The 27,792-nt window shown below is 47.8% G+C and overlaps 1 protein-coding gene, 1 non-coding gene and 1 pseudogene across 2 annotated transcripts; 1 reads left to right on the top strand and 2 right to left on the bottom strand.

Annotated features, from left to right (window-relative positions):
- Positions 1-3,255: 3,255 nt before the first annotated feature.
- Positions 3,256-3,363, bottom strand: LOC111756189 (U6 spliceosomal RNA). The gene has a single exon (XR_002790665.1). It is a non-coding gene; the product is annotated as a U6 spliceosomal RNA (small nuclear RNA).
- Positions 3,364-6,420: 3,057 nt separating this feature from the next.
- Positions 6,421-6,529, top strand: LOC111756184 (U2 spliceosomal RNA; annotated as a pseudogene).
- An 8,287-nt stretch (positions 6,530-14,816) lies between these two features.
- Positions 14,817-27,780, bottom strand: Ocstamp (osteoclast stimulatory transmembrane protein). Its single transcript, XM_063248248.1, is given in 5 exon segments — positions 14,817-15,651; positions 15,653-15,776; positions 15,779-16,112; positions 18,259-19,261; positions 21,673-27,780. Coding segments are annotated over 5 exon segments (1,623 nt in total). The 5' UTR covers positions 21,717-27,780; the 3' UTR covers positions 14,817-15,533.
- Between the last annotated feature and the right edge of the window lie 12 nt (positions 27,781-27,792).

The following is a 27,792-nucleotide window of genomic DNA, read 5'->3' as shown; positions in this document are numbered from 1 at the left end:
GGGACACAGGGGATACAGACGTGAACAAGAAAGCCATTGACTGCGTCACCTGCTCACTCACTCAGTCACTTATTGGCTCATACAGGCAGGCGTTCATTCCTTCTATGAATATTTCTGGGCACACAGTAAAGGTTTTTTTTATACTGGTTCATGTTGACTGCTTTTCCTCCCCTTTGTTTGAATCCAGGTAGACTTGTGACCATTTCAAAAAACACATCCTGGCAGATGGTGTAACTCTGAGGGCAGGTGCTCATACTCAGAACCCAGACGCCAAGCTGTGAGAAGCCCAAGTCACAGAGCAGTCACACACAGAGACTGGATTTGGGTCAACAGTTCAGACACCACACCTGGACACAGATGTCAGTCAGGTGAGTGGACCAGCTTCCAGATTCCAGAACCAACTTGTGAGCCACTCCCAGTGGGGACCCTACATATCATGGAGCAAAGACAAGCCACTGGCTCACTGCCCTTTTCAATCCAGTCCTGCAAAACCCATGAGAGTTAGAACACCGGCTACCATATTATGCCACTAAGCACAGGGTGGTTGTCCCTTAGCACTAGATAACCGGATGACATGTGCACCAGGCTTGCCCTCAGCTGGCAGGAAGCAAAGCTAACACAGTGCAAAAGGGAACCCTTCAATAACCTATATGTGCGTGGACCGTTTTCTCCTCCACTGGACTGAATTTGGCTGAGTGGGCATGATGCCTCCCATTTTACAATACGAAAACTGAGGTTTGGAGATGTGATTTATGTAGTGTCTGTCACATGGCCAAGGAGCCATAAAGTTAGCATTGGAGCCAATCTGTCCAGTTCTGCAGCTTCTGAGTTCAATTTCTGGGAGACCGAAGGAGAGAGAGAGACAGAGAGAGAGAGACAGGGGGAGAGAGAGAGAGAGAGAGAGAGAGAGAGAGAGAGAGAGAGAGAGAGAGACAGACAGAGACAGACAGAGACAGACAGACACAGACAGAGAATGAATGAATTGAAACGCAGCTCTAGAATGGTCAGCTATTGACCACTCACTGTCCACTCACCCCAAACACTTAGCTCAAGTGACAAATTTTCAGTACACACACGCACACTCACACACCCAGAGTTGGAAACAGTTTTACCAACATTGTGCTTCCTGTGAGTGTCGTATGCTGGTATTTTAAATTCTGTTTCTTTCTCCTTTTTTTTCTTTTAGAAAATACTGGTTGTGATCATCCACACTTGGCTTCTGATCCGTGGTGATGACATTCCGGTTGCCTTGGTGATTCAGCTTTTCTTATCAGTGCTGGGAGGCAAGAGATGAGTTCTAGTTGGTGAGTCATGAAGGGTGCAGCTCGGGACTTCTGGGTAGATTACACAGCCTTAGTGGCTCCAGGGGACTCAGAGGAGAGGAGGGGAGGGGAGGAAGGAGGGAGGGGGTGAAAAGAAAGGACAGGAGAGGAGAGGAGAGGAGGAGAGGAGAGGAGAGGGAAGGGGAGAGGGAAGGGAGGGGTGAGGGGAGGGGAGAGAAGAGGGGAGGGGAGGGGAGGGGAGGGGAAGGGAAGGGGAAGGGGAGGGGAGGGGAGGGATCAGCCCAATGTGTGACAGCGAATACATCCTTAAATTTACCTGTGGGAACCTTGCTGTTCATCTAGCCTTGCTCTTGACCTTGGGTGGAGGAGGTGCTGTTCACACCACTGGCAGGAAGGGGGCTCCCAGGCAGAATCAGCCTCCTACACTTGGGATGAAGCTTTGGGAAGCTAGGTTGGCACCTTTGCCCTCAGGTGCTGGAAAGGTGGTGCTGAGTGCCCACTCCTGGGACGGTCACTCTGTGGCCTCCTCCAAGGACAGTCATTGCAGATGTCCCCAGGAGTGCTCTGTAGCCAGCTGGTGGTGCTGGTGTTGCCGAAGAGAACCTTTTCCTCTCCAGGTGTCCCTGCAGCCCAGGTGGCTCTCACCTGGCTCCCTGGACTTCCTTCAGATAAACAGTGAGGACACAAAATCCCTGCAAGGTGGTGATACCTCGGTCACCCAGTTCTCAAAGAGGGACAGAGACATGAATTCAGATCAAGATGACTCCAAATAACCCTACCACCTCGTTAGGCTCCCCTCTCCTCCCCCAGCTCCTCAGCTGCATCCTTCCCACTGAGGTCAGAAAAGCTCCTGACCTTGGAGGCCCAAAGGCTTCACGGGGCCCCTGCTGCTCCCTGCAGGAGACGTTTTCCAAGCCAGATGGTGGTACCCTCCGAGACTGTGCCTCATGTGTCTTCTGCGGTGTGACCTTGCCGCCGCCAGTGCCCGGCAGCTCTGCCTGCTGCCTCTCAGCGCCCCATGAGGCCGTGTGGATACTGATGTGTTTCTCTCTCTAACTGGACTTGCTGGGCTCTAATCAAAGGAAGGCAAGCAACCCCAAACATCCTTCAGCAGCAGGGAAGGATGAGTCCTAACCCTTTCTCTCTTACGTGCTGAGTGGGGTGGGTGCTCCTGGTCACCTCCTGCTGAGCAGCACACTGCCCCCAGTTTTAGGGATGAAGGTGGTACGGATTGGCTGTCTCAGCTCTGTGCTCTGACTGGGCACAGCTGCCTGGATTTCACTTGGGGTTTCCACAGGGACACAGGAAAGGAATGACAGGGGTGACCTCACATGGAGGTTGACTGCTCAGGTCACCCACAGTGGCTTCTCTACTCTCTGTCTGGGGCCCCAGGACTCCTGCGTTTGGCCAGAAAGAGAACCTTGAACCTCTTTTATGATAACCTGGGTTTCTGACAGGCAGGAGGTAGAGCTTCTGGAAAGTTCGGGGCTGCACTTTGAGTGGAGACCACGGCCATACCTGAGAGTGACAGGTGCACAGAGCGCCTTGCCCGTCTGTCCCTCCAGCAGATAGCAGGACACTTCCCGGCAGCCCCAGGGTCTGTCCTTGGCCACGCTGAGTGGAACTGTGTCACACAGCCACCTGCAGCTGCAAACAAGTCTGGGAGCAGTCCAGCGAAAGGGACCTTGATTGTCCTAGACCATTGTCCTCAGTTAAATCAGGGTCATCTGAGGAACTTTTAAAAGTTACCAGATAGCTAGATCCTCGGGGCCTACTCTGCAGCAACTAAGAATCACTGATGGTAGATTCAGATGTAGTTTTTTCTCTTATTAGTGTATGTTGCAATATAAAATAGTGATACTTATTTTGGGGAGATTGGCACTTGCCTGTAACTTATCTTGTTCATTTTTTGTCCTGTTATGCCCTGCCCTGCACTTCCTTGATCCCATCTCCAAAAGTCTGACTTCTTATTAGAAATTTAGGATGAATCACAAGCGTGCTTGTCATCCTTGTGCAGGGGCCATGCTAGTCTTCTCTGGATTACTCTAATTTTTTTCTATAAAGGACTTCAAAACAAGTCAATAGTAAATCCAAAGTGGCTACCATAATATGTCTTGCTATCTTTTAAATAGCTGCACATGCCATCAGATTTGACATAAACAAAACAAAAGAGAATAGAACCCAACTCAAGAAAACAAGGCAAATGATATGGTTTCCAGGAGAGGATCGCCTCCTTGTGAGGCCTGGTTCTCTCCCCCTGCAGTCTGAGAATGGCCTGGATTATTCTAATTTTAGTGTATGCACTGGAAAAGTGAGCCCTAAGTTGAGTGTATGAGTATTTTTTTTTAAACTATACCAGATTACTCTTCTAAGCATAGGACTGAGGAACACTGTTTTAAACCAATCATGATTCAGCACCTGGAGACAGAAGGACTCACATTTCCCAAACAAATTATTGCTAGTGAACACCTCAGCAAAAGCAGGGGTTGGTTAACAAGGAGGAGGAGGAGGAGGAAGAGGAGTAAAGAAAATGACTTTTATTTTGACATAGTCAAATACTCAACTATGCTCAGGTTTGGCTGGTCTGGAGGGGAGGCAGCCTAAAGTAATACAGTGCAGGCCTCAGAAGCTTGACTGATCCAGAGGGGAGAGGCCAGCATATGCTGTCTCTGTCTGCAACTCACTAGCACACAGCAGTGGGAAGGGTCATCTAGCCAGCATGCTTCAGAAGAATTGTAACCAACAAAAAAAGAAACTGGAGGAAACAAAAAAGACAGGAAGAGGAAGCAACAAGAAAAAGCCCCCAGGTCCCAACCCTGAGAACATGGACCCGGGAAAGGTAAATACAAAGGAGAATGAGAACAGCAAACATGCAATATCAGACACAGCACCAGTGGACATAAAGAGATATATTCGGGACCTCATAGACGAGTTCAAAAGTGAAATACTTAGCCAAATAAAGCAAGATATAAGAAGATTAATAAAAGAGATACTAAGCACCCTTCAAGCAGACACAGACAGAAGGGAGGAACTCAAACAAAGGAGAGAACCATTTGGTGAAGAATATAAAAAAAATAGAATACATGAAACAGATTCAAAGAGATTACCAGGAAATTAAAAGCTCTATGGAAAGATGGCAAATAAGCTTGAAAGAAACTAAAGATAGATTATTCAAACTAGAGGACAATTTTGAAATGTGGGAGTACAAAAGGGAAAACTTTTAAAAAATAACAAGGAAACAAGCAGTAATAATACAAAGGCTAGAAGACGACAAAAGGATCTATAGAGAAAAGCACTAAGATTCCAGGAACAGTGGCAGAGAGGCCTCAATGAATGGAGCAGAAAACAGAATGAAGAAGATAAGCAGACAACTGATGGTTAAAAAAGAGCATAACAGAAATGATGCAGACAAGATTTTATTCAAAACTGATATGATTGATAGCATCAAGTCTGAGAGTACAGACAACTACACTGAAGACAAGAAGACTCTATGATACACATTATGGTTTGATAACTGCCAGATTTTGAAGTTTTATACTATATACAAAGTTGCATTTTTATTAATACTGTTATGTACTGATATATTCAATTATACTATGTCTGATGATATAGTCAATTCTATTGAGATAACAAGAGTCAACACAGGAACCATGATAGAACTCTTTGTACAACGGTCTTATATGTTTATTTTGTTTCATGTGTTTTTAGTAATATGTTTTGTTTTGTCTTGCTTTGTTTTGTTTCTCTAATATAGAAAGGATAGAAAGACGTATTAAGACTCATGCATATGTAGAATCTATAAAGAGTTTATGAGAACTTACCTTACGACACATGATGAAATGAACAGATACTTTGAAGACAAAGAGACACTGAAGTACCCAGTGCTGATCCTGGAGTGTCATAATGTGAAACACAGCAATAGGATTATTCTTTGTTCAGAGTGATATTAGCCTGCTTGGGCTTGTTCAATCTCAACTTAATTGAAGATATGGATAACTGCATGTATGTTTAAGTGTATAGGATTGACAACCATATTTCTAAGTTTTTGTTGGATAGTTGAGCAGAACTGGTTGCAGTCTCACTGTTTGAATCCCCACTTTATATGCTCCACTTTAGTATCTTGAATAACTATTTGTAAGAAGACAATCTGTAATCATCAACTAGTGATTCCTTATTGTTTATTTTTCCTTTGAAATTATGTATTATTTCTACCCGTTTTCTGTTTTGTTTAGTCTTTCTTTAAATTTAAAAAACCAAATACTCAACTATATCTATATGATAGAGATATATCTATGATAGGTACAGATATAGATACAGATATAGACACAGACACAGACACAGACACAGACACAGATACAGATACAGATATAGATATAGATGTAGATAGAGATACAGATAGGGAAACCAAAGCTTAGAGAAGAGAGGAATTCCCCGATATCACACTGCCAGTTAATGTCAGGTCTTCTTGATCTTAAGTGGGTGATCCTTTCCCTAGGAGCGTGGATGTACATTTAAGAGTTAAGATTGTAAAACTCACAGAAGAAACTCTTCATGACCTTAAACTAGGCAAATATTTCCTAGCTATGGCATTAAAAGAACATTCTGGAAGAGAGAAATTATATGTTGGAGTGTTTAAAACTTCTCCTCAAATGACACCACTCAGAAATCAAAATGCCACACTGTAAACTAAAAGAAAATACTGAACATCTTTTTTCTAATGAAGGGCTGCATCCAGAATTATAAGGAATACAGTTGGCTCAAAAATAAGACAAACAATTAGAAATTGGATAAATATTTGAATAGGCATTTTACCAAAGAAGAGGTATTAAGCACAGGAAAAGATGCTCATATTGTCAGTCACTAGGGAAATGCATACTGAAAGGGCCATGATCCAACAGAATGACCACACCGAGGGTCGCAATGGTGTGGAGAAACTGGAACGCTCGCACACCGCTAATGCTGTGTAAGATGGAATAGGTTCTTTGGAAAGCAGTTTGGCAGAGTTTACTTAAAGTAAAACATTTGTCTTGCATTCCAGAGATTATACTTCTAAGTATCTGTCTAAGAGAAATTAAAAGATATACGCACATGAAGCTTGTTTGTGAATATTCACAACAGCATTGTTCATATTAGCTCCATTGTTTCTGGGCCTTTTGGCTAAGATCAACTGCAGCATCTGTTCTTATCAGTTTAATATCTGATACGTCCTCTATGGAAAACAATACTACATGCAACAGGAACCCCTTCCCCAAAAAAGTGGGAGTAGCTGTCCTGTTTGCAGATAATGTGAACTTTAAACGAAGAATGATCCTAAGAGATAAAGAAGGTCATTACATACTGGTTAGGGGAAAACTTCAAGAGGAAGAGATAACTATCTTAAATATATATGCACCAAATTTCAGAGCACCCCAGTTATACAAAGCAAGTATTAATGGAAATGAAAAATCATATTCATAATAACACAATTATAACAGGAGACCTTAACATACCACTGACACCAAGGGACAGATCAGCCAGACAGAAAATCAGCAAAGAAATAACAGAACTGAATCACATTTGTGAACAAATGGACTTGATAGACATATACAGAGTGTTCCATCCAACAACATCAGAATATACATTCTTCTCAGTGGTACATGGGACATTCTCTAAAATAGATCACATTCTAACCCACAGAACATATTTAAATAAATGCAGAAGAGTTGAAATTATCCCATGAATGTTATCAGATCATAGCGCTATGAATCTAGAAATTAATGATAAAAGGAACTGCAAAAACCCCACAAACATGGAAATTGAATAACACACTCTTGAGCAATCAGTGGGTCACAGGGGAAACTAAAGAAGAAATTAAACAATACCTACAAGCAAATAAAAATACAAATACACCTTACTGGAATTTGTAGGATGCAATGAAAGCAGTCCTCAGAGGAAAATGTATTGCACTGAGTTCCCACATCAGTAAAACAGAACAAATACAAGCATACTAGTTCCAAATGTCCAACAACTGGTAACTAGATAACTAGATAACTGGTAACTAGATAAACAAATTGTAGTGTATCCATGTGATGGAATATTACTTAGCACTAAGAAAGGGAAATCTACTAATATGCACTGTAACATAAAGAAACCTCAAAAATATTGTACTAAATCAAAGAATTCAGAAACAAAGACCATCTATTGTATGATTCCATTAAAATATGAAATGTAGAGACAGAAACAGATGGCTTTGGTTAGGAGTCAGACTGGAGACTGAATGGAATGGGAATTCTGAAGGCTCTTTTTTAGGATAAGGTGGATGCTCTTAAACTGGAGTAGGGTGATGTTGTATGCCACGATCACTGTTTGAAACTTATCAAACTATTACTTAAGTAGATGGACTTTATTAAATGTAAGTTATGCCTCAGTAAAGCTGTTTTTAAAATACTTGTAAAATATGTCAATAAGCAAGAGTGTTTTTCTCTGATCTCTTCCGGTGCCTTCCCCCTCAGCCCCCTCTCCTGCACCTGAGATCGACTCCGCCACCCTGTGACTTGGCTGTCAGAACTTCCAGTTCACATGTGGAGCAGCCAAGGCCCAGAGTAGCCGAGAAACTTGCTGAGCTCATCACTCCAGCCGGTAGATGCAAGGACTAGACTGGACTCTGGCGTCCAAGCTCATGTCCAGCAGGGACTGGGGCCTCTCCTCTCCTGGTCCCCTTCCTTCTGGAACTCGGTTGCAGAATGTTCCTATAGTAGCCAGCAGAGGACGCCTGAATCTGCTGAGGTTTTGAGTCTTTGGAGGATTCAGGGTCTCCAATGGGGAGACTGCAGGGCGAGCGCCTCCACCGACTCAGGCAATTATGTCCCCCTTCCTTACCTCACTTCTTTGATACCAAGGAGTCTTCCTTATATAGGAGAAAGTTTAACTTTGCCACTGTGTCCAGGTGGCCTTGAACTCACTACCTGAGGTTGGACGAGTGCTTGTCACCCGTCTCTTGTCTAGGATGCAGGCCCCTCAGGCATGCATGGGGCCGCACCACCAGGTCTCTGCACAGGGTTTGATGCTTAGCGGATGCTCAGTAAATGTCAACTGCACAAATGAAGGGAGATGTTAACAGAAACCGCCTGTAAGGACCCGGGGGGATGCTCCTCACATGCGTATGTCACTGGATGGGAGGATGGTGCTAAGTCCCTACAGAAGAGGGAAAGAAGCTCAAGGTTTGGGGGGAGAGTGACTCATTCAGTGTCACAGGCTGCTAAGTGGTGGTTCCTACCAACATCGTGCGTTCTTTCTAGCACACGAGGGAGGGAAGACGCTGTGAAGCTCTGCCCGTCTCCACCTGGGCCACAGGGGAGCTACTGTGAGCTCAGACAGGCCCCTCTGCGCTTGAAGACATTTTCTCTCTGCCCCAGGCTCAGGACAGATGCAAGCGCAGCCCTCAGCCAGGGTGTGAAATAACGTCATTCATGTGTCTCCATCCCCGCATGCTGACATACTGCTCCCCAATCGCTTGTTGGTGGGGCACCACAAGAATCTTTTAGCCTGATATTTAGTGTCTGACCACGGTTTCAAACACAGAGCTCTTACATCCCTCACCCATCCCTGGGTGACTGGGGCATCACCAGAGAGCCACGCCAGGGTTAAAAGAAGCCAGGCACAAGGCCCGCTCTGCTCTCCAGGGAGCAGAGAAGGGCTGGGCATGGAGGGAATAAATCGTCCTGCCTGTGTAACGGAGCCTTCATAAAGGTCCTGGAACTGCAGACCTCAGAAGGCTTCAAGCCACCGTGCATGGGAGGTGCTGGGAGGGCAGTGCACACTGAGGGATGGGGACCTGCACATCCCTCTGCACCCCTTGCCCTCCGCATCCCCCCATCTGCTGCTCATCAGCACCCTCAGTCACATCCTCTAGGATAAGTGCATGAATGCGTCCTGGAGGTCTCTGAGCTATTTCAACAATTATGAAACCTGAGAAGCAAGTTCAGGGGGCCCCTAAATTATAACTTGTCAGTTGGAAGCGTAGGTGAGAACCTACTACTTGTGATTAGCATCTGTGGTGGGGAAAGCCTTGTGATACTGAGCCCTGAGCTGGTGAGTTCTCTAACTCCTGGAAGGTGGGGTTAAGACTGAGTGGAATCCCAGGTCATCCAGGTGGTGTGTGCTAGAGATGGCTTGGTGTGGGGAAAATGCACATTCTTTGATCACAGAAGTGGTCTTTGTTTAGTGTTGAGAGTGCTGGAGGAGACAACAGTTTTCTTGTCCTATAATCCATAAGGACAGTTACAGCGACACACACATGCCCCTGTTTATAGCAGCACAACTCATAACTGTCAAGTCTTGGCAGTGACATATAAGCCCACCCTCAGGTGACTGGATAAAGAAAACGTGTTCTGTACACAATGGAGTACTACTCAGCCATAAAAAAGGCACGTTTCAGTTGCTTGTAGGAAATGGAGATCCTTGAGATCATAATGTTAAATGAAATAAGTCAGACACAGAAAGTTAAGCATTGCATGGTTTTTCTTATATGAGAAACTCAAAATATAAATAATTTAAAAGTCAAAATAAAAAAGAGATATAGGGAACAAGGGGTTTGTGGAGAGGGGAAGGCGATCAGAGGGAGAGGAGAGAGGGAAGGCAGGGTAGGGAGGTAAAAATGATTAGGCTTTGACAGTATATGTGCCAACTCCCTCATGAATGTAACGGTCATATATTGCAAACATACTATAAAAAGGGGGAACAACTACAGCTAAGAACTGGAGAACACAGACCCCAGAGCACCCAGGACAACCCCCAGGCGCTTCTACACCATTTTGCAGGGTCCCCAGCGGCACGGAGCCTCCTCCACTGCAGGAGTAGCTGCTCAGCAGTGTGCCCGGAAGGCTCCTTCTTCCCTGGCTCATTCCACCTGTCCCTGCCCGTTGTTCCTGGAATTTCCTCTAAGGAAACTCCTTCCCCTGGGTGTTGTCTTGGTATTGGCTTCTGGAGGTCCTGGCTGGTTACCTACATGTGACCTCAAAGCAAATGACCATAGGAGTAGTGGTTGGACACATGCATCGCCTATCTCAGGATGCTGGGTGTAGCTCAGCTGGGCCCCCTTGTCCTCTGTTTCAGGGATTCTGCTAAGCCATGGTCAAGGTGTCAGCCAGGGTTTGGGTTCCCACCAAAGATCCACATGAGGAGCTACTTTTGAGCTCACTGAGAAGGTTTTTGGCAGGATACAGTGCTTGTGGGTGTGGAACAGGGTCTTCATTCTTATCTGTTTGTTACTTATCTGTTGTTTCTTCTGCACAGAGCTCACCAATATAATGCTTTGCTTCAACACAAGCCAGGAAGGAAGCAAGAAAGGGAGAGAGAGAGACAGAGAGACAGAGACAGAGACAGAGACAGACACAGACACAGACACAGATACAGACACAGAAGTTACAATTTTATGTAACCAAAGCCAGAAATGATATCCCATCACTTTGGTCACTTTGGATAAACTGCTAGAAGCAATTCCAGGTCCTGCCTCCCTTCAAGGGGAGGGAATCACATAATTTCAGGAGTACCAGGAGGTGTGGACGCCTGGAGCTGGGACCACTTTTTAGATATCTTTCTGCCACACCAGTTAGCACACTCTTAAAAACAGCAACCTCAGAAGTAACTTATGGGCCTTGGGAAGTTCTGCGTGGATTCTGAGGAAAGCCTCACAAGTGTACGAGGAGGCATGTGAAACAATGTCAGTGTTTACTATAAGAACAAACTAGATTCTCGTCAGTGGAAAACTTGCTAAATGACTCAAGGCATAATGAGCTCTTCAACACTGAAAGAGGATGTGGTAAGGCCAAGACATGTTACTCAGTGAGAAAACAAGTTGTAGAACTATTCCTAGAACATCAGGCCATTTAAGGCCCAACAAACAATATTACGTACTTCTGTATTACAGTTACACACACACATAGAATATCTGAAAAGTGTATCTCATCCAACTGATCACAGTGACCATGTATGGGGGCATTAAAGGAAGCTAAGAGCTTTGAGTACGATAGTCTAAAGGGGCTTTTTGCCTTTTTGGGTATCAACACCATAGACTCTGGCAGCCAAGCTACTTGGCTTCAAATCCTGGCTCTGCAGCTTAGTAGGTAGCTGTGTAACCTTGGGCAAAACTCTTAACTCACTGAAATCTCTGTCTTTGTCTCAAAGAAGGATATTATAATCTATCTCAGAACTGACTTTTGTGAGGTTCAAGTACAGAGGTTCCTTGGTACAAGAACTTGATTCTTCCCGTGATTCTGGTCACAAACCCAGCTGAATGAGAACCAAACCAAATGCACCAGTTAAGATCCATGCTGGCAACCCCTCCCCGCCCCGGTAAGCAGCTATAAGCATGGCAGGCTATGGCGGCCCAGGACGGGAGCCACCGGCCTTTACTGGGACCCGAGCCATGCTGGGACCTGGAGCATCGGGAAGCCAAGCAACCCCTCCCCATCTGCCTGTTTTGTTTTGTTGAACTTCAATATACATGAAGGTATGGACAGCTGTTTTGAAGAGAACGAGAGACTCTATGACAGCCATTAGTGACTTCCCTATTGTCAGGTTTTGAAGACCTAAATTGCCTTCCTCATTCTGTTCAGATCAGTTCTATACTATGTTGTTTTGTATGAATTCTCTGTATGTGAAGGCATGAACAACTATTTGGAAGAAAACAAGAGACAATATAATAGACAGTGAAGATCTCAGGTTGTCTAGCTTTGAAATTTATATCTCTTACATTGCTTTCTTATGTCCTGTTTTGTTTTGTTGTGTTTAATTTTACCCCCTTTAAAATAAAAATAAAAAAAATTTTAAAAATCCCCCCCAAAAAAGAGCCATGCTGGCCTTATAGAGAAACTTGGTTCATTTCTCATCCAGTTCAGTTTGCAACCAGAATCTTGAAGAGAACTGAGTTCATGAACTGAGGTAGCACTGTACCATGATTTAACAGAGCTTTGGGTACATATAGCAGTGTTCTGGAGCCAGCCCACCCCAGCTCCTGTGAGCCAGTTGTGAGCAGCCCCTCTCATTCACTTACAGGAACACTGGGCGATAACTCAAAATCCCCAGTGGGGACATTCCCACCGTGGGCATCAGCAAACACTAATAATGGAAACTTTTAAAAATCCAGTTATAAAACATTTTCTAGCATATTCCCAGCACATCATAAGCAGTCAACAAACACTAGCTATTATTATCCATAATGCACTGATTTGCATAAGGAGGATGATTTATATATCATTTCCGCAATTAAGAAATGTGTGGATGTATCATTGTGTGAACAAGGAACTGGGTGGCTTTTTGGGAAAGGGAGCGTCTGTGGGGGCTAGTGTCATGGCAGACCAGCAGTGCCTTCCTAAATGAACACAGTCACCTTGGGGAGTAGAAGAAAAAGTGGCTGGAGTGTGGCTCAGCTCACAGCAGATGGTGACTCACAGCCTGTAAATACCCCTGAGCGGGGGGACGTAGAGAGGAATGAGGGGGTGAAACATTTCTCTTCTCCGTCCTGCTGAAAACTCAACTGCTAGCATGTGTCTTTGCACGTCAGTTTCAGTAGAACCCTGGACGGAAAGTCTTGGCTGGAGCTCTGCCTGGGTATCCCTCCCCAGGACCCCACGTGACTGACAAGCCAGCTGGGCCCTGGTAGGTCCTAGCATTCATATGAACATTGTGACAGCACAGAGCAAGGTGGAAGGACATTTTCTTTTTTTGAGTTTCTCAGGAAAAAACTTAAGGTTTTTAAAAACTATTTAAAACCTTCTTTGTCCACCTCAGTGTTTTCACCTTGCTCACGCCAGGCATCTGCACGCCTGGGACTCTCTTGCTTTGCTATATCTATTCTGTCTGTGCCACAAATCACAAGTGTCCACTCCTAGGGCAGTTGGCATCTAATCTACTTTCCTCTAATACTCAACCCCACTTCCTTCTCAGCAGGGCTTTCAACTTGGTAATCTCTTCCCAGTAATTTTCCTAGTAAACAAAAGTAAAACAGAATCATATATGATTAAATGTCTTAGGATAGGCTAGGACAGGATGGGGTATGATAGAAAATGCAGAATACATTGCATAAGTAAAGATTAGTTTAATTAAAAGATTTTTTTGAATTTTATGTCTCTCTGTGTCTCTGTCTCTGTCTCTGTCTCTCTCTCTCTCTCTTTCTCTCTCTCTCTCTCTCTCTCTCTCTCTCTCTTTCTCTCTCTCTTTCTCTCTCTCTCTCCTTCTTCTCCCTCTGTGTGTGGGGACCCAAAGTAAAAATTGCATCTCTTGTAAGTGGCAGTCAAGAAAGTTTCAGTCATTATTTAAGTATGTCTTCTCAAACTAAAGTAGTTGGTAACTAAAAACCACATTTTCTTGACTCCCTTGCAGCTAGGATTCCAGGGTAATTCACGTCCTCTCAGTCAGATGTACCTGTGTAAGATAAGGAACCTGGAAGCAAGCAAAGGCTTAATTTCTGCCGTTACCCTCTCAGTTGCAAGCTGAGTCCTGAGAGTCAGGCTACTTGCTACATGTGGTCCTGCAGGCTACAAGGCATCCTGAACATAGACTAAGGAAAGTCCTCCACTTGGAGTGGGATGTGGACAGGATAACCCTAGAGTCCCTGGTACTCCACTGAAACAGAAACCTCAGAGTCTGACACACAGAAGGAGAAGGAGAGAGAGAGGGAGAGAGAGAGAGACAGAGACAGAGACACAGAAAGAGACATATAAAATTCAAAAAAACCTTTTAATTAAACTAATCTTAACTTATGCAATGTATTCTGCATTTTCTATCATACCCCATCCTGTCCTAGCCTATCCTATGACATTTAATCATATATGATTCTGTTTTACTTTTGTTTATTAGGAAAACTGCTGGGAAGAGATTACCAAATTGAAAGCCCTGTTGAGAAGGAAGTGGGGTTGAGTATTAGAGGAAAGTAGATTGGATTAGAAAGTTTAAAGTAGCTAAACTTTGGGTGACAGGACATCTACAGGAAGTTACTTTTCAATCACTGGGACAAAACATCTGACATCCACAACTCATAGCAGGAGAGGCTGAATTTGGCTGCTGGTTGCAGGGGACTCAGTCCATGGCCAGGGGGTTCCCAAATAGAAACAGCATGGTAGAGGAAGGCTGCTCAAACCATAGTGGCCAGGAAGCAGAGAGGCGAGGACAGAGACAGAGAGACCGAGGGAGATGGAGCGGGGTCAAGAATACGCCCTTCCAAACCACACTCCCCACGACTCCCTTCTCACCACGCTCCGCCTCCTAACAGTACCTTTAGCCATGAACTCACCAGTGGATTAATTCACTGATGACTACAATGCTCGCAAGATCTGATCACTAACTGTGAAAACCCCAACTCTGAGCACATGAGACTTGTGGGGTATTCTAGATCTAAACCACAACAATATTTAAATTGGCCCATGTTGGTTCTTTTCCAATTAAATCAGCTTAGCGTTTCACATTTCTTTTCATTTTCTTATTTCCCTGTTGCTCAGGTTGACTTAGCAAGTGAGGCATCTTTCTCCTGTCAGAGCAGAGCTGATGACGAAGAGATTGAAAATTCATATTTATTTTTTCATATCCCTTTAAAAAACAATGTAGCTGCTTTACAACAATTAAATACAGTTTCCGCACCAACCACTTTTTGATCTCTGTTCCTGCTTTCCTCAGCCCTTTCGGAGCCTTTTGCCAGCCCATGGGAACTCTTCATTTTATAAGATAGATGTTGCCTGATTCTAATACTTCTAATAAATGCCAATCAAGAATGTCAGCCACATTTGCTGTAACTTTCTTTTTCTTTTCTTTTTTGACAATAGGAAAATGTCAGGTCACACAATGGGTTGTGTGCGGCTGATCCTGAGTCACAGCCAGGGGTCCAGAGCCAGAGCTAGGGATCCAGGGAGAGTAAGTGTTTCATCATTAATCTGAAATTCAAATTGACTCTGGCCTCCTCTACTTTTGTTAATGCTGGCAATTCTAGGCGGCAAGCCCCTGAAGGAATTCAAAGCAGAGAATTAACATTTCACCTAAGATTTAATAAATACAGTTATTTACAAAACAGAAAGTTTTGTCTACATACGTAAGTTCAAAGGCGTATTATTAAGTTCCAGAAGCATGCAGGTGAGGCAGAGTCTCCACCTACGAGGCGCAGCATCGGATGCAGGTGAGAGACTCCACCGACCTCCACGTGGCCTGCAGGGACCCGCAGCTGTCTCACTTCTTACCTTGCCCTGACATCGCCCTTCCAGGCCTTGCAAGCCCAGCATCTCCTTACACATTCCCGTGTGGAGAGTGGTTCAGGATCATTACTAGGATGCAGTCATTACATAGATTTAGAAACAGAGGTTCAGAGAGGTGGAGTGATACACCCAAGGTCACGCCGAGACATCAGAGGGCCACGGTTGCAACTGGGGTCTGTTGCAAAGGTTTTCTGTTCTTCGAGGAGTCCAGCACGCAGTTGGTCTCTTACTCTGCAGGCAGCCCCAGGTGTCAGAGGGGGGAAGGAGGCTGGGCCAGCTGCTGGCCTTGGTGCCGGTCATGTCTTCGCTGCAGCCGGGCGTGGAGGTGGCAGACCCTCCTGGTCTCCTGGGCGGAGAAGAAGGAGGCGGCGATGGCGTGCCGCAGGCGCCGGGCGTAGGTCTCCAGCAGCACGGTGGAGCCGGCCAGGAGCTGCAGGGCTCCGGCGGCCAGCGCCGAGGCGGTGCAGGGACGCTGGGCCGGCAGCAGGGGGCAGTCGCGAGAGGTGAGGCGGAGCTCCCAGGAGTAGGCTTTGTGCTCCGAGAGGAAGGGGTTCTCAGGGGGTGGGTGGTTGAAGAGGAAAGGAATGAAGCCCAGGACAGTGTACGTTGCCTTCAAAAAAGAGAAAAAGCCGGTCAACAGAGGCCACTGGCCACCGACTTTCCCTGCCTCCTGTGGAGACTTGCAGAGATGCTCCCGTGCAAAATGGGTACAGAAATAACCTCCTGGCTCTGGGGTCTGGGGAGGGCCAGATGTGACCAGGCTGAAAGGGAACTCTTGCCAAATAAAAAGCACCTCACATGCTATTACCATCTCTGAGCAGAGTATTTTAAGGGAACCATTGGCATTTACATTTGTTTGTTTGCTTGCTTGGTTTTGGGCACTGAGGACTGAGCCTACAGCCTTCGCCCTGAACTAGATCTCCAGTGTTTTTTACATTTTTAAATTTTGAGATAGGCTCTCCCTTGGTCGCTAAATTGCTCAAGTTGGGCTCAAATTTTGAGTCCTCCTGCCTCAACTTCCCAAAGTGCTGGTATTACAGGCATAAACCACACGCCCAGCTAGCATTTACTCTTAGTGAGCCTTATGAATCCTCAGGAGGTGCTAGTCCATCAGATGGGCACAGTTCTATGAAGCTGACCCTCATTTAAAAGATGAGGAATCCAAAAGCACAGTCCCAGCCAAGGTGGGTTCCAAATGCTGCTTGGCAGCGTTAGATCCCACAGACTCTGGGGGACATCAGAGCCAGGAAGAGGGGCGTCCAGGGAGGCAGGGAGGTCCAAAGTGAACTAACAGATCTAGCAAAATAACATCTGTGTTAAATAATAATAAGTGAACTATTTTATACACATACAATTAAAGTGCTAACTGATAAGGAAGCATAATCTCAAGGTTTAATTGCCAGCATTTTCTTCTTAATGATACATAAAGTACTAGGGTGCTTTTGGATTGATGGGACCTTAGCTTTCATCCTTTGTTTGTTTTGGTACTGAGGATTGAGCCCATTGAGCTACATTCCCAGCCCTCTTTGTGATTTGAAAGAGAGTCTTGCTTTGTTGCTAAATGGCCTGGGCTGGGCTCGAATTTTTGATCTTTTTGCCTCAGTCTCCCAGAATGCTGGCCTAATAGGCATGCACATCTATGTCTGACTAAAGACACCTTTGATTTTCTCTAAGATTTTAAATGAGGAAACACAGTTACACACTTAAAACAGTGCCTGGCAAACATCTTTTGTGTGGCTCATGATAAGAAATGCATTTTACAGGATTTTCTGAGCGTAGATTATATGGTACTTGAAGAAAAACTTCACAAAACAATACAAATCTGTACCACTTATAATAAACTCTGATAATTTTCTAACTTATTTTGTTTTTAAAAAAAGAAGCTGTGACCACCTAAATTGATTACTTACAATTCAAAAACTAATTTTCTAGTACATAATTGGCACTTGATAAACATAAGCTAGTATTGTAATTAGCTTAAGCTCTGATGTTTTGGTATATTTTATGCAACAGAATTTTGTGTGAGAACTCACTATTAAAACGATTGTGACAAAAGAAAAGACTGAGAAACACAAACCTTAATCTGTGAATAAATATATCCAACAGTAGGTAGTAGTAAGCATTTTATATATTTCCATTCAAGGAGTAAATGCTTTAGGCTTTGTGGACCACACAGTCCCTGCTGTGATTGGTCAACTGTGCCTTCACAGAGCAGCCACCACTAGGACATAAACAGATGGAAGGCTTCATTCCAATAAAGTTTTATTGACAAAACCTGAAACCGACTGTTGGGTTTGCCCTGAGGGCCACAGTTGGCCGACTCCCAACTGAGACCATTTCTGAGCCTTTTATCCAGTCGGAGATCCAAATGAAATATCAGTAGCTACTCTCTATGAAACATCTTTTATGTGGCTTGCAATTTACCATGTACTTTTAGAGACATTATCACATTTTAAGACTCACATAGCTTAGGGTACAGAGGGTTGGTTGATTTGTACAAATGAGGAAAATGAGGTCAGGACATCTTGCTACTTATGAAGCGTGACCTTGGAATAAGTCACTTGAAGGTGTCTGATCTCAGCATCTTCACCTGCAACAGAGTTGAAAACAAAAATCCCCTTCCTAGGCTTGCTGTGGAGGTCAGAGGATTTCATTTATCGATGCCCCAGGACCCCTGGCTGCAACTTGGAGGCAGGTAAGATGTAAATGAAGTCAAGAGAAATCACTCTGCTCCATCTCCCCACCATTTTACTTACATCGTACTTGACCCTGAGTGTGATGGGCACAATGGGCAGCTTCTGAGCCCACCTCACAGCTGTCTGTGCCAGGAGGAAGGCCATGTAATCTGTGGCCACTGTCACAGCTGTGGCCACCAGGAGCAGGACAAGCAGTCCTAGCTTTAGGAGACACCTCAGCAGCTCTTCCTGTGACAGCTTTGGCTGGGCCACCTGGAGCAGCCAGGCTGGTGGAGAGTCCATGAGGTGTGTGGCCTGGGCCTGGGCTAGCTGCTCGGCCAGTCTCTGTGTCACATAGATGTTGTCAAACTGCAGGTCCGTCAGGTATCGATGGAGGTACCAGGCTGACTCCACCAGGAGGCCAAGCAGAAACAGTCCTGTGACTACCCGCTGGGTACCCACTGCTACTGCCAGCGCCAGAGACTCTAGGCCAGAGAAATCCTCCTGGACCCGCTGAGCGACCTTGAGCATGTGAAGCTGGAAGGCAGAGCCATTGCCCTGGATCTCAAAGGTCAGGCCCCGGCTGCCTGCTCGACCTGCGGAGCTCAGCGCCCTGGACGCAGCATGCAGATGGTGAGTGGTGTTGAGCAGACTCTCCACGGAGCCCTCAGTGACACATCTCAGCACCTGCCCAGTGGCACGCACATTGGCCAAGACATTTGGCACCACAGCAATGGCCAGGGTGGCAGTACTGTAAGACAGGAGCAGCTGACGGCCTTGCTTTGTGCCTAAGGTGGGCACGCTGAGTGCAAACAGGCAGCGGATGGGGGGCACCAGGCCCAGGGCCAGGAAGACCAGGAGGCCACAGACCGTAGCCACTGTGGCTGAGAGTTCCAGTGGATAAAGCCGTGAAGACATAAGCCAGTGATGAGCCAGACCTGCAGCAGTGACTGCCAAGGATCCGCACAGGAGGAGGTGGGTCAGCAGCTGGCTATGGTTGGCAGGGACAGGCTGGCAGAAGGTATCCCAGGCAGCGAGCAGTGGGACACATGCCTTTCGGATCCCCAACTGCCAGAACCTCCACCTGTACACAAAGAGGAGATGCTTTTTCAGGGGGGTGAGACAGGAAGGAGTTGGCCTATGCACCCACACCGCCCAATGGCGGCAGGCTGCCACCCTGTTAGCTATACAGGCAGGAACACTTTCCAAATGGACCAATCAGAGTCACCCAGCCATACCCATGTGACATATACTGAGCCAATCAGAGCCTTCTCCAGGATTATTCTCACTGGAGCTATCAGGGAAGAGCCCCAAGCACTTCCTGTGGGGGTCAATGTTGGGGCTGCCTGAGATTTTATAATTACAGCCTTGTGAAGGAAGCTGGCCCAAGAGAACAGATGAAAGTCACGAAGCAAGAAACTCAGGAGAGGGGCAGAGGGAGGGAGAGAAGGAGGGAGGCGGAGAGAGTATGATCGAGAGAGTCAGAAAGAACGAGTTCTTGATGAACTTCGGTGTCTGCTCAGTAATTTAGGGGCAGGGAGGGCTGCCCAGGTGGCCTTTGAGGAGCCTTTTCTGCTCTGTTTTCCTTATATTTATTGAGATAAGTGCTAGCTGTTGGAGAAGCAGAAATGGTGAAACAGGCAACATGCCAGGCTCCGTAGTTATGCTTCAGAGTGAAAGGGTTTTGGCCCAGGTAGGACACTGTAGCCAGGAAAGCCACAACCGGAAGCAGGAAGCCCCATCTCCCCTGCCCCTAGGAAATTACCTGTGACGCCATCTTCCCGCCCCTGGAAATTTACATATGGCGCCAAACCCAGGACCAATGGGCTACCTGTGCATCCCTAATGCCCGCCTTAGGTTCCACCCCAAACTGAGGCTATTTACAGGCCCCCACGCCACGTGTCAGAGAGATCGCTGGATGCCAGCGGTGGGGGTGCCGGTCATCTCTCTCCCTGTTCTCAGAATAAAGGCCGCTTTTTATTTTATATTTCTCATCTTTTGTTAATATTTTTCATCTTTTGGAAATAACCCTAGCACAGAGCAACAGCAAAGACACAGTGAGAAGAGGTTGCTCTGCCAGCATTCACCGGTGTGCCCTCCTGCTGGTTCAGACTAACGGTTAGCAAGGCAAGCCACGACAGCAGGGTGCTGGAGGAGGAGATGGATCCTCGAAGATGAGGGAGAAAGTGTCAGATCATTGCCTGTGTGTTGGGCATGAGTTAACTCGTGAGCAATCTCCTGCAGGAATTCACGGTCAGACTGGAAGATTTAAATGGGATGTCAGAGTGTAGGCCCATCAAAAAAGAACTCTCAGCTGGGCTCCACAGTGCACACCTGTAATCCCAGCTACTCAGGGACTGAAGCAGGAGAATTGCAAGTTTGAGGCCAGCGTGGAAACTCAGTGAAACTCCATCTCAAAAGAAAAAAAGAAAAGAGTTGGAGATGTAGCTCAGTGGTAGAGTACCCTTACACTTAATCCTGAGTGTCACACACACACCAATCCAAACCCAAAACATCTCTGGACCTGGACTGAGGAGGGTGGGTGGAGGGTCATCGATTTTCACCTGGAAGAGACAGAGTCAGGGAGGCTTCTGGAGGAGGTGACATTTGAGCTGGGACTGCAAGGCAAGTATCAGTTCTTAAGTGCAGGAGAGTGTCCCTAACTGAAAGCGGAATAGCACGTGCAAAGGTCCTGAGCTCTGAGTGGCATCCTTAGGAAACAGGGTTGAGGTATTGAAACTTGGGGAGCTGTGATCCATCAGGCCAGAGGGGCTGGAGCAGAGGTCACAGTCCTGGGGCCCAAGGGCTGACTGATGTGAAAATGCACTGTATTTTGCTGCACAGTGTGTGTGTGTGTGTGTGTGTGTGTGTGTGTGTGTTGCTTCTATATGGAAATAGGAAGTTTCACGTTAAAATCTGAATTTCTACTCTGTTTGAGAAACAAAGGGATCTGGGCTAGAGTTCTGGGCTCTGCAACTGCATCTAGACCACTGCTCCTCTGGTACGGGTGCGCTCCCTGCAGGCCGAGCCTCTCTCCACTGTGCAGGCCGGTGTGCACCCCAGCAGGGAAGGGCATGGCCTCCAGGGCAGGTAAAACCGAGCTAAACACCTCCTGCTATGTAATGAGCATTTGGAACAGGGTAGCTGTTGGTAACTAGCAATAGAAATGATTTTAAGAACTCAAAGCCAACGGTATGGCATGTTTGGTGCTGAGGTCCGTGCTGGGGTCTCTGTCACTTTACTTGACAAAGGAACTATCTGCCATTCCCTGAGGACTCACTCTGAGCCAACCCTGTGCATGCATCTTCTCATTCACCTCTCACAACAGTTTCATCGACATTATTATTATTATTCCCATTTTACAGATAGGAGAACTGAGGCTCAGAGAGGTAAGGACTTACCCAAGGGCAGAGCTTGGGATTTGGACTCATACCTATCACAATGGACTGCTGACTTTTTCTTGCCTGTGGCCCTCTAGAAAGTCCCCAGACCTACCCGGTCCTGATGAGGTGCTCGACAGCTCCGTGGAGGCCCCTCATGGTCTGGAGCAGCAGTGGGTTCAGGCAGGTAGTCTGCGGCAGGGTGCCAGGTGGAGAGGAAGTGGGGCACCCGCTGGGACTTGGGAAGCCCCGCTGCTTCTGCTTTTCTACCCTTTAATGAAGCTCTCCTGGCTGCCTTGTCCCGCCCTGCCTGGGGCCACCTCCTGAGGGTTGGGCAAGCTGCCTCCTCTTCTCATGGTAGGCAGGGACAGGGGAAGGTGTGGGAGGAGAGAAACATTGCCAAGCCACCTCTGCAACCCTACTAGAAGGAAGGTAGAATTAGCCCATTTTGCAGAGGAGGAAATTGAGGTTCAGGGAAACTGGTAATACAGCTCATTAGCAGTAGCACAAGACTAGGACTCTGCCCTGCCTGCCTCCTGCAGTTATGTGTCCCAAGGGGAGCCTGATGCTTGACACTTAGAGACTGAGAACCCACAGGAGATGAGATCTAAGCTAAGATCAGAGGCCAGGGTCTACCACTGTGCTTCGCCCAACTCCCGCAGTGGAGGGCTAGTTCACAGACCTGCGACATTAGCTGAAAACATGCCAGCTCCGTGTTCATCCCTTCTGCAGCCCTTTGCTCTGCAAGCCCACTTCCAGGCCGTCCTTGGAGTCCATTCCCACTTGGAATGCGGGGCTCCTCCCCCAGCATTGCTGCCCCCGTCACTTCCAGCTCGACCTGCACCCCAGGGGTCCTCCTCTGAGCCCCCAGCCCAGAGACAGATGGCAGGGGAGGCAGCCAGGTAGCATTCGGACTGCTGGTCATTTTTCCTTACAAGGACATGCTGCCTGGGCTACTGCTTCCGGCCTGAAGTGGAGCATCCTGTGGCTTGGTTAGGGGAAGTGACTTGTCATGGCCACTCAGCAACTGAGTGAGACACCTGTGGTTAGACACCCAGAGAGCTCACTGTGTTCCCAGGCTCTGAGCCCTCTCTTCCCTACCCCGGAAGCCAGGAGCTGCCATACTGGCAGGAACCAGACATACAAGGTTGTTCAGGAGCGGCAGCCCCATGTGCCTGTGTCTTGCAGGGTGGCTGGAGGAAGCAGGTGACTACAAAGTGTGACCTTCGGAAAGGGTGACCTTTGTTGGAAAGGGAGCTTTGTCAATCACTGTGCCTTGTGACCTTGACCAAGACACTGCCTCTCTCTGAGCATGTGTGTCCCCGCCATAGCGAGAAGAACACAGAACCTATGTGGCAGGGAGGTTTGAGGAGTCACCTGTAATGTGCAGAGAGAGTTCAGTAAGCACAGCTTCCCCGGCCCTGCTTCCCCCTGGCTGGTTTCCAGCTCTGCTGGAGTGAGACCCAGCCTGCTGGGACCCTCTTGTCCAGGCTCTAAGACGACCCTGTAAGTATCCCACGACCTGGGTCCTGTTGCATAAGAAATACCAAGGTGTTGGCCTGGTCCCAGAAGACGCCACCAGCATTTGCCCAGTTTCTGCTGAGCAACAGGAAGCTGATTGGTTGAGACCGTGAAGGCTTCTTCCAGGAGGCCTCTGGTGGATGCGTAGGATCTGGACGCTCAGGGGGAAGAGAGAAGGGTACAAGATATTTTTAGCTTTTCTTGGACATGTAGGCAGTCACCTCTGCCCATAGAAGGCTGGCCTGCCCTCAAGGCCTACAACATCCGGAGGGGACTTCTGAGTCATCACCAACAGAACCAGCTGTGTTAAGGGGAATTTCTGGGGGAAGGATTCAGAGCCATAAGACAGAGGGGAAGTGGTGAGCCCCAGGCCGGCCCAGCAGTGCAGCCTGGGATCGGGCCGGAGAGGAGTTTTCGGCCTGTGGGCAGAGTGTGGCCACCGTCCAGACGGTTGGAGATTGCAGCCAGGCAGCTAAAATCTGAGCATGCAGACATCGGTGTCCGCCAGGAAAAGACTGGGGGCCGCCAGGCGAGGCACCACGTAATACTGTTTTCTAATAAGCACACAAAACTGAAATTACTTTTAACAAAATATTTTACTCACCCTCTTATAGTAAAAAGATTAACTTTTCAACACGAGAACACTGTTAATAGGCTACCGTTCTTGCATTTTCTCACACTGCGGCTTTAAAACCTGGCGTGTGTTTTGCACTCAGGACGTGCCTCAGTTTGCACACCCGTGAGACGTGCACGCCTTCAGTAGTAGCTGCACCTCGCAGGGGCTACGGCATTGGGCAGAGGTGGCCCATTTCTGTGGTCAGCACGTGGTTCTGTTGGGCAGCGCTCCAGGCTGTTAGAACTGTGTCCACCGCTGCCAGATGGACCTTCCTGATGGTGTAGGAGTCTTAGGTTCTAACGCCCTCGTGGGTGGGGAAGGTGCCAGTGTGGGAAGCAGGGCGGGACGGTGGCAAGGGAGACAGTCCCTGCCTCGACTTACCACCTCACCCCACTACCCAGCTCCAGGTAGTTACTGCCGTGAGGGAGCCACAGGGCTAGATCTTCTAGCATTTTCTTTTCCAGAAGCAGAGATCCAGCTTTTTAGGTGAAAGCTTCTGAACCTTAAAGATTAGCAGCCAATTAATAATCTAGAATTCTTTGATGGAGAGGCAGGCGGAGCCCCCCAAGGGCTGGATGTGCAGCTGGGCACCACCAGATAGCAGCTTCAGTGGGGCCTGCACCCCGCACTGCATTTGTGTGGTTTGTTCTCCGGACCTGCTCCTGGTCCCCCTGCCCCAGGGAGGGACAGGCGTGGGCCTGGCGAGGCTGCCCTGAGGGCCCGCTGCCCTCCAGCCTGTGTTGGGCTGTGTTAGATGTCGGGGCTGAACCACGGTGCTGGCCTTTTGGGCCAGGTGTTTCTGAGTGTTTCTGTGAGGGTGGTTTAATGCGATTAATTACTGTTGAAACACATGGACATGGAGTAAAGTGCATTGCCCTCCGGAGTGGGCGGGATCTGACCCAATCAGCAGACTGGAGCCGGGAAAGCCCCGCGGTGGGCAGCCTTAGCCCACCTCTTTCTCGAGTCCTGGCCTGCTCACATCCCCGCCGGTGTGGGCTCACTCGGACCCCACGCTCAGCCTCTCTCTCTCTCAGTTCTCCCTTATCTGTACCTCCACTTCCCCCCATTTCAGCTACCCATGCGCTACGGTTTGAATATGTGTACCCTCAAGGGCCCATGGTTGAAGGCTTGGTCACCAGTCAGTGGCACCATTCGGAGACGCTGGAACCTTGTGGGGTGGCCCATGGGAGGAAGTCAGGCTCCTGGGGGCCCTTGAAGGGGAGCCTGGGACCCCAGCTCCTCATCTTCTTTCTCTCTTTGGCTCCTGGATGCCACAAGGTGAGCAGCTTCCTCTGCCAGATGCTCCTGCCATGACATATGGACTGACTGCCAGCTGAAACCTCCAACACTATGAGCCTAAGTAAACCTTTCCTCTTTTTAAAAGGACTGTCTTCAGCATTTTGTTACAGGGATGAAAACCTGACTAATACACTATGATCAACTGCATTTCAAAAATATATGAAAAAAATTTTTACAAATAGGCAATCTGTAAGTTTTAAATACCCCTTATTATAGTACTGTTAATAGTTGGTTTCATTAATCTCTTACTGTACAATTTATAAATTAAATTTTATCACAGGCAAAGAGTGTGGTGCAGTCCACAGTTTTGGGCATCCACTGGGAATCCTGGAATGCATCTCCTAAAGATAAGAGGGAGTGCTGTACACACACACACACACACACACACACACACACACGCACGCATGATTGCTGGTCTGGAGAACCCCAACTCACTCCACCCCCATGGGAGAATGAGGGAGAATGACTCCCTCCCTCCGGAGTCCTGGGCTCTGTGTGTCCTGGCCCCCTCCTGTCAATGATTCTCTCCTTTAAGGTCCAGGGCTGGAACATGCTCTCCCATCCCCTTCACTCTCTCCTCGCACCACGGTTCTGCATTTCCCCTGTGATCATCTTATGCTCTAGAGGCTCATACCTTGTATTTAGAGCCCTAAACAAACTTTCCTTGAATCAATTGTAGCTTGCTGCGTCCTGTTGGGACCCTGTGTGCCCTCATTTATCTGCGGAGGAAACTGAAGTCCCAAGCAGTGGAGGGCACTCAGCACACAGCACTCAGCACTCAGCACACAGCACTCAGCACTCAGCACTCGAGGTTACACAGCACACTAGGGAAGGAGCCAGGGTCCAAAGTGCCATTCTGACCTCCTTGTTTGATAACCTTCTTTTCCCCGCCCTGCCCCAGCTTCCCTTCTTTTGCCCATGTGACTCTGCCCCTTTGTTGGGCCTGAATACCGGAATATACACGTACCTGATCTACTGCTCTGGGTGCCTGTGTTTCTGCGTCCAGGTGCTACATTTTCCATAGTGTGTAGATCCAAGATTTCACTTAAATACTCCCCCACTGCGGTCGCTGAGGGGGCTTCCAGCTCTTCAGCATGTCCAGCAGCAGGGGCCTGGATGTCCTCCTCCACTGTCTCCCCAGGGACCCAGGGAGTGACTTGCTGGGACTGAACCCCAGAACTGCATCACCGGGCCACTGGGGGAGACTCTTAACACATTCCCTTATTTGGTGCCAGCCCCCTTGCTGGGCAGACTGTCACTCATGAGGGTCACCAGCAGAACCCAAGGGTTTGTTGAGTCACACCTCACCATCATCCCTGACCACCTGTCTAGTTTTTGTAGATATTGTGACCTGTGGCTGAATCTTATTTTATTTGGCATATCTCTGATCGTAGCCTTGTGGGTCTATGGGTCTCTTCATGAGGCTTTGGCCATTCACACGGCCTCTTCAGAGTGAAGGTAAATGGTTTCCAGAAGTGGCTGCACCTGCCACCGCCTCCAGGTCGGATACTGCCCCTCCCACCAGCATACGGGGTCTACCTTTGGGACCTGCATGTCCAGGCCCAGGGGACTTCAGGTAGCTTTCCTCCTCCTTGAAGTCCACATTTGTACACTGAGGTCTAGGCAGGTCCTGGCAAAGCCGCCTGAAGAGGGACCCTGGAGAGTGTTGGACATCCCAGGTGCAGCCAGTGACCCTGACCACACCACCTAGAACCAGGACTCAGCCGCCCCATCCAGAGCAGAGAGATGAGCCAAAGAATCTGTTTCACTCCTGAAATGCTGGTGTGCTTTGTTAGGCAGCCACAGAAAGCAAAACAAAGATTTTTGCTTTGCGAGGTTTTGTCCTTTCTGACCTCTGGTGCTGCCTGTGGGTTCCGGATAAGCTCAGGGTACTTTTCCAATGACCTGGCACCCCCAGCCCACCACCACTCACTTCCTCCTACACCGCCACCAGCGGATCACAATGGTGCCCAACCTCAGCCCACAGATCTTCCCTCGGCCCAAGAGTGGCCAAGCCCTTCCACGCAGACAGGAGCCACAAGCAGGGGAACAGTCCTGGGAGGGACAGGAGGTTTCTGGGGGGGGCAGAGAGGGTTGGTCACCAGCCAGAAGAACAGGGTACCCCAAATCTGGCTAAGGTCCAGCTTCAAGCAACAGCAAACTGAGACCACCTCCCTCCTCACGGGCTCCACTCAGACCTCCCCTCTTCCTTCCATGCAGCAATAAGCGTCAGCTGATTTCTCCGGGTCCCAGCCCCGGCTGCCTCCTCAGGGGATTCCTCCCCGACCACCCTGGCCTCAGGGTCAGTGGTCATTTTCTTCTTACCATGACTGAATCATGACCAAGAGTCACTTTATCTGTTTGCCTTCCTACTGCCTGGCTCTTCCACCAGGGTAGGAGGGGACAGGAACCAGCATGTCACAGCTTCTGAGTAAAGGTTTATTGAATGAACATATGGGAGAATGAGGTAACATAGAAATGAGCCAAACAGACCCCAGATCAGCTGGCAAGCCTGCTTCTCCTACACCCGGTGTAGATTTGTGCATCCAATACACACTGAACCCTTGCTGTGTGCCAGACAGGTCCAAGTCCTGGAGTTACAGCTGGGAACAAAATAAAGTCTGTATTTTTCTAACTTTAGGTGCCATAAACAAGAAGTTACATGACCCACAGTTCTAAGTGCTAAGACAAACAGAGGCGGAGAGAGACAAGGACAGCACCTCACAAAGGTGGTCCGGGAAGTGTCCCCAGGCAGGTGATATCTGAGCAGGAATTTGAACAAAGTGAAAGCAGGAGCCT

The sequence above is a fragment of the Cavia porcellus genome, unplaced genomic scaffold (assembly GCF_034190915.1).
Source record: "Cavia porcellus strain 051 isolate PalLab524CR breed Dunkin Hartley unplaced genomic scaffold, mCavPor4.1 scaffold_5, whole genome shotgun sequence".
NCBI classification, from domain to species: Eukaryota; Metazoa; Chordata; class Mammalia; order Rodentia; family Caviidae; genus Cavia; species Cavia porcellus.
Note: the sequence above shows the minus strand (reverse complement) of the source record. Positions and strands in the feature narration are given on the sequence as shown.